This window comes from Microtus ochrogaster, linkage group LG1 (assembly GCF_000317375.1).
Source record: "Microtus ochrogaster isolate Prairie Vole_2 linkage group LG1, MicOch1.0, whole genome shotgun sequence".
Taxonomy (NCBI): Eukaryota; Metazoa; Chordata; class Mammalia; order Rodentia; family Cricetidae; genus Microtus; species Microtus ochrogaster.
In genome coordinates, this window is record NC_022027.1 from 5,572,650 (window position 1) to 5,579,200 (window position 6,551).

A 6,551-nucleotide genomic window follows, 5' to 3' on the forward strand; every position below is an offset into this window, starting at 1 on the left:
GTAATAAATATTTTTTTTTTTGTCTTTTGAGACAGGTTTCTCTGTAGCTTTGGAGCCTGTCCTGGAACTAGCTCTTGTAGACCAGGCTGACCTCAAACTCACAGAGATCCGCCTGTCTCTGCCTCCTGAATGCTGGGATTAAAGTTGTGCACCAACACCGTCTGGCTCTTTTTTTGTTTTTTTGAGACAGTGTTTCTCTATGTAACAGTCCTGGATGTTCGGGAACTCACTTTGTAGATCAGGCTGGCCTGGAACTCAAAGACCTGCCTGCCTCTGCTTCCCAAGTGCTGGGATTAAAGGCCCAGCCAACTCCATATTTTTTAAAAAGGTTTTTTTTTTGTGTGTGTGTGGTAAATTGAAATGCATAAAATAAATCATACATTGTGGGGTTGTGATACTAAGTGTGAAACACAAGTACTCTCCCACGGAGATATCCCGCAGCCCAAATTCTATATAGAGAGTACATAATTGCTAAGACTGACACACGTACTTGCCCGTGGCATTGTCATATGGACATACCCATGACATCATCACCACAGAGCCCGCTCATGCCCATTGACAGTCTTGGTGTTCCCACTCCTCACACCAGCTACTGTCCACAGTCCCAGACTCCACGAAACCACTAATTTGCTTTCAGTAGCCATAGCTAGGTTTTTTTTTTCTGTAAATAGAACATGCAGTAAACATTATATTATTATCATTATTATTATTATTTGGGGTACAGGTCTCACTGTCAGGGAATATGAAACTCTAATAGCACCATGACAAGCAGATGTCTTGGGGAGGAGGCCATAAATAAACAAGTAGAATATCTCCAAAAGTAACCCCCTCCTGCCCTTCCATCTGACCTCCCTCCAGGTCATGTCCTAGGCAGGCCCTGGACATGGGCTGCATGCCAGCCAGCCCGCTCTTATTTATCTCTGCTGACCAACTTAAAATGAGGGCAGAGAATCCACCCCAGGCCACCAAAAACCCTGGAAACCTGGCACCCTTCATGGAATTTTAGTTTCTAAACCCCAAACTTGAATTCTGAATAATTGAGGAAAATACAAATAAGTGGAAAGATACCTGCTGCTTGTGGACTGAAAGATTAGATATTGTTGAAACACCAAGAATAAAAGCAATATAGCGATTCAATATATATCTATAATCCAATACTTTTTCACGAAATTTAAAAAGAATTCTAAAATTTGTACAGAAGCATAAAGCTTCAACTACCCATATCAATATTGAGAGAAGAGAGAGTTGGAGATATTAACACATCCTAATTTAAAATTATGAAACTACAGTAATAAACAGTATCCTACTAGAATAAAAAAACAGATAAGTGCTGGCTGTAAATCAAGCAAGAGAATCACTGGTCCAAGGCCAGCCTCAGCAACTTGTATGACTCTTGTCTCCAAATTTAAAAGGGCTGGAGGTGTAACTCTGTGGTAGAGTGCTTACTTAGCACACGGGAGGCACTGGTCCAGTTCCTAATACTGCAAAACCCCAGGCTGAGGACCTGAGTTTATTTCTTTATTCCTTACTTCCCTTAAGTGGTACAGTGCCATTGTTAGGGGCGGTGAAGGCCTTACTCAATGGCTGTAGTAATATCTGCGTGTGGTTAATTGTTGACTGCTTCAGTCTTTGCTCTTTAGAGTCTGTCTATACTAGACATTTTTATTAATTCAGGAAGTACTGCTTCAGCTGGCGTCTTAGTTTAATTTTTTTGAGAATTTCACACATGAATACTGTACATCCTTTTCACTCCACATTCTTCTCCTCTCATGTCCCCCACTTCCTCTCAAATTCATGAACTTTCCTTTTTTTGTTTTGTTTTGTCTTTTAAGACTGGGTTTCTTTGTGTAGCCCTGGCTGTCCTGGAACTAGCTCTATAAACCAGGCTGGCCTCCAAATCACAGAGATGCACCTGCCTCTGCCTCCTAAGTGTGCTTCCACTGCTGGGTAACCTCTTCTTTAATCATTATTTCACACACACACACACACACACACACACACACACACACACACACACACCTCCACACACACCCTACTGAGCCCATCTAGTGTTGCTCATATCTTGGCTTTAGATAACCTATCACAGAGTCAGCTCATCCCATGTGAAAAGATTCTCCCTCCCTCAGCAGCCACTGATCCTCTGTAGCTCTTCATCTACAGGTGGCATCCATCATATTGGCATGACAACTGGTGTTGTCATTATGCAAGTCCTTTTTTTTCTTTTTCTTTCTTTCTTTCTTTCTTTCTTTTCTTTTCTTTTTTTTTCTTTTTTTCTTTTTTTTGTAGTTTTCAAGACAGGGCTTCTCTGTATATCCCTGGCTGACCTCAGTCTCGCTTTGTAGACCATGCTGGTCTTGAACTCACAGAAATCTGCTTGCCTCTGCCTTCCGTGTGCTGGTATTAAAGGCATGTGCCACCCCTGCCAGGTCTTTTTAAGGCAATCATATTGTTAAGACTCCATGGGTGCAGCTTCCTTGTAATATCTAGAAAACAGTATCAGCAGAGAGTCCTGAGCCTCTGGTTCTTATGATCTTTCTGTTCCCTCTTCTGTGATTTTCCTGAGCCTTTAGGGTTACGCTGTAGATGTATCATTTGGGGTCAGGCACCTCAGTCTCTTTTCTCTGCATTTTGACCAGTTGCAGATTTCTGTAGTAATCTCCATTTGCTGCAAAATGAAGCTTCTTTGATGAGGGGTGAGAGCCACACTTATCTGTGTAGATAAGTAGTTAGAAAACAGTACGAAATTCTATTGGCTTATGAAAATAGCTATAGCAGGTTCTCCTCTAAGGTCTGACCTCTCCAGCCACAGACAGTTGTCTAGATTACAGGCATGCACTGCCTTCTATGAATGGGGATGTATCTAAGCTGCTGGTAGCTTTCAGCATTGCAGGTAAATCACTATAGTCTCCTCCATCCTCATGTGGCCTACATAGTGATGATAATAGTGATAGTACATGGTGGTTCATAGTGACACACAGCAATACATAGCGATACATAGCAATATATAATGGTACTGTTATAAAATGTAAACTGTATTCTGTATCCATTGTTAAAGGATTAGAAAATGTAAAGAAATTGAAGTAGTAATATGAAATAAGAAAAGGCAAACTAATTCTTAATGATTTGACTCAAACTTCTTTTTTTTTCCTTTTTGTAGCTGTTGGAAAAATTAGAGGAAAACCTCTCCCATTACTCTTGTTTTTTGAGGCTATATTTAGCACGAGTCAGGCCTTCAAACGCCCTATTAATGCTGACCTAACCGTGGAGGGAATCAAATGTGGACTGTCTGAAAAACGGCTTGATTTAGTTACCCATTGGATCACCCAGGAAAAGTAAGCAATTTTAAGCTGCTAACTTAATCTTGACATATGATTAATATGGTTGTTTTTCTCTGACTTAGAAAAGTTTGTTGCTTGTGGGCTAGACTTTCCCAGTGTAGCCTAGACTGGCCTCCAGGTCTAATCCCTCTGCCGTAGTCTCCTACCTGCTGGGATTATAGGCTTGTCACACTACATCCAGCTAATGCTTTGATATAAATGCTGTGTTTTAGAATTTACTTCAGTTCCCTGTTGAAATTAATTAGAAAGTGTCTCTGAAGGCCCAGACACAAAGAGCGCAGACTAACAGTCACTTCAGTGACACTCACAAGATAAAGCATGGAACTTAGTAGCAGGTGGAAGTTGAGTGTCATGGACACAGAAGGGTTGGTCATCGCACACTTCTTGGGAAGGAAAAGACAAGGAACCTGATTCTACACAAGCTATAGACCCACATAGAATAACATAGGAGACAATATATATTGAGGAAGAACATCGGCCATGGTTACCATGAGAAGTTTTGAAGAACACTTAAGCCTGCAGGTGGCAGCCTCTTGAAGTCAGGTCTCCTACAGACTGGCAGATTTGTGCTAGTGTCTATAGGCTTGCCTCTCTAGAACCAGAGCCTGATATGGGGTGGCTGGGAAGGAGACTGGGCTTCCTAGTAAAGCTGAGTACAGTCAGAGAAGGACATAGCAAAGCCTTAGTTGCACCCCACAGACAAAGCATGCTTGAAGCTGTTCCACCCTGAAGGATTGGCCCAGCCTTTCTTATCTACCAGCTTGGCTGGTTTATAAAGAAAAAGTGAGTTTTCTGATTCTTGAACTACCCTCCACTCTCTACCCAAATAAATACAGAGTCCTTTTTTTAGCATGTTAAATCACAAGACATTTTGTAGAGGTATCAGGATTTCATTTTAATGTTACTGGCATGTTGTTAGAAGTATACAAACACTACCAGTATTATGTGAGCCCTGCTGTTTTGCAGCCATTAGTTAAAATATGTGACTAAAGCACAATCCCTTGTAAGCACTAATTAGAAGGGACTTTTCTGACCGTGCCCAGATGTTCTTCTGGCTTATGCTGAGAGTTTCCAGGTAGCATTACTGTGATAGCACAGATGGCTGGTTCACTTTAAAACATTGTAGCCAATGAAGTGATGCAGTCCAACTGTTGGAAAAGAACTGCTTCCTCGGTTTCTCCTCATGGAAGCGCACCGCTCCCCACACTTTCCTTCTTATTATTTAGAACACAAAAACTAACGGTGCTGACATACTTTAGAGATGGATGTTGGGGTGGAGGACATGAGGACTTCAGGAAGACAGGATATGATGTGGAAATGGAGTTTTCCGTTTAGTACAAATATTTGCAAATCTAATTATGAGCCAAAATTTTTCCCACTATCTAACGTCTAATAAGTTTATAGTATACTCTGCAGAATGTAGACAGACTTTGGGTAACTTATAAAAGCACCGAGACCCCCTCCCCCCAGTTGCATGAAGACTTTGCGTCATACCTAGCAATCATTTATTCATTTATTTAGTTAGTTAGTTAGTTATTTTTGTTTTTCAAGACAGGGTTTCTCTATAACTTTGGAGCCTGTCCTGGAACTCACTCTGTAGACCAAGTAGACCAGGCTGGCCTTGAACTCTAGAGATCCACCTGCCTCTGCTTTCTGAGTGCTAGGATTAACAGCGTGCGCCACCACTGCCTGGCCTTTACCTGCCAATTTTAATTTAGTCTTTGCAGGAGAGTTTAAGTCTTGCTTACAGACCTTAACAAATTTGATCTCAATTTTACCAAAATACCTTCCCAAATTAGTAAGTGCTGATTTCTTTTGATTTTGCCAATCTCAAATGTGCTTAATTTCTACTCATCACCAGTTGCTTATAGGTTATTTATAATCCATTCTTAGAGTCCTGAATATTCAATATTTCAGTCTCAGCCATGCATCAAGAATTCCCTGACATGTGCCTTGATGATCTGCTTGCTTCAGGCTGACATTTTCTGAGAAGGCTGGGGATATTGTTTTTGCTTATGGGGAGCAGAACACATACCACAAGCCTAACTGCTTGGCTTTAGCTCAGATTATCTACAACGAATGTGGTTTACACAAGAAAGCTCTTCTTTGCCTGTGTAAGCAGGGTCAGATTCATGAGGCCGTGGAACAGCTTCAACAGTTAAAGGACTTCACCTTTGGTGAGTAAAACGCCTGCTTCCTTCCATACAGCTTAACTCTGACGTCTTTCGTAGCAGCTGGCTCTGTTTGAAACTAAGCTTATGAAGTATTTTATACACACTGATAGGAGATTTTTTTTGTAAGTTTACTAAGTGTAATTGAATTTTATGATATGCATTCTGCATTTTCTCAAAGGAAACATTTAATGTGTGGCTATTACTAGAAATATGTAATATTAAAGACAAATTTACTTCATAGACTATACTACATAAAGAATTTTTAAAATAACTGAAATTTTCATATATAATGTATGTATAACAATGTATTATAATAGTTATGAATAAAGTATTACAGAAATGACACTAATTTCAGAATTTTGATACCTGGCTCGTAGCAGAATGTGACCTGAGAGAACTGTGAATAGTCTGACCCCAGTGCAGTGAGCAGATCTCTGACTGTGAGTCCCAACCACAGTGACTTTAAGGTCCCTGCAGTCCTGGCACCTCCCAGGCTTCCCCCCCCCCTATTTTGAGAAGTTATAGAAACAAATAAGTCAATATAAAAAAAGAAAGGTTGCAAAGCAGACCAAAACAGCAGCTTTAAGCCATATTTTCCAGGAAGAAGGATATATGATTGTTGAATCTGATCATTTTTCAAGTAGTACATGTACTGGTGAAGTATGTGTTTGAAAGCCCCCGTGTCTTCCGTTACCGACATTGCTGAGTAGGAGCTGCGGCTCCTGTGCATTGTTTCTCCTCGTCTTTGTGTTGAGTCTGAAGTGACGTCACTTCTAACATCTGCTTTATAGACAGAGCAGGTCATGTTTTCCCAGAAAGGCTAAGGCACACTGGGGCGTGTCCTGTAATTATACAGTAACAGAGCAGTCTGGTAGAGTGGGTGGGTACCACTCTCTAAATTTGTTGAGTGAATTATGGATTATATTACTAATTAAGAATACAGATTCAAGCCGGGCGATGGTGGCGCACGCCTTTAATCCCAGCACTCGGGAGGCAGAGGCAGGTGGATCTCTGTGAGTTCGAGACCAGCCTGGTCTAC

The 6,551-nt window shown here is 41.0% G+C and overlaps 1 protein-coding gene across 2 annotated transcripts in view; it reads left to right on the plus strand.

Annotated features, from left to right (window-relative positions):
- Clhc1 (clathrin heavy chain linker domain containing 1) overlaps positions 1 to 6,551 on the plus strand; it is a 35,920-nt gene that overhangs the window by 18,350 nt on the left and 11,019 nt on the right. For both annotated transcript variants that reach the window (XM_005359165.3, XM_026785380.1), the window contains 2 exons: positions 3,158 to 3,332; positions 5,313 to 5,515. In XM_005359165.3, the coding sequence (XP_005359222.1) occupies positions 3,158 to 3,332; positions 5,313 to 5,515 (378 nt within the window). The remainder of the gene's footprint in view (positions 1 to 3,157; positions 3,333 to 5,312; positions 5,516 to 6,551) is intronic.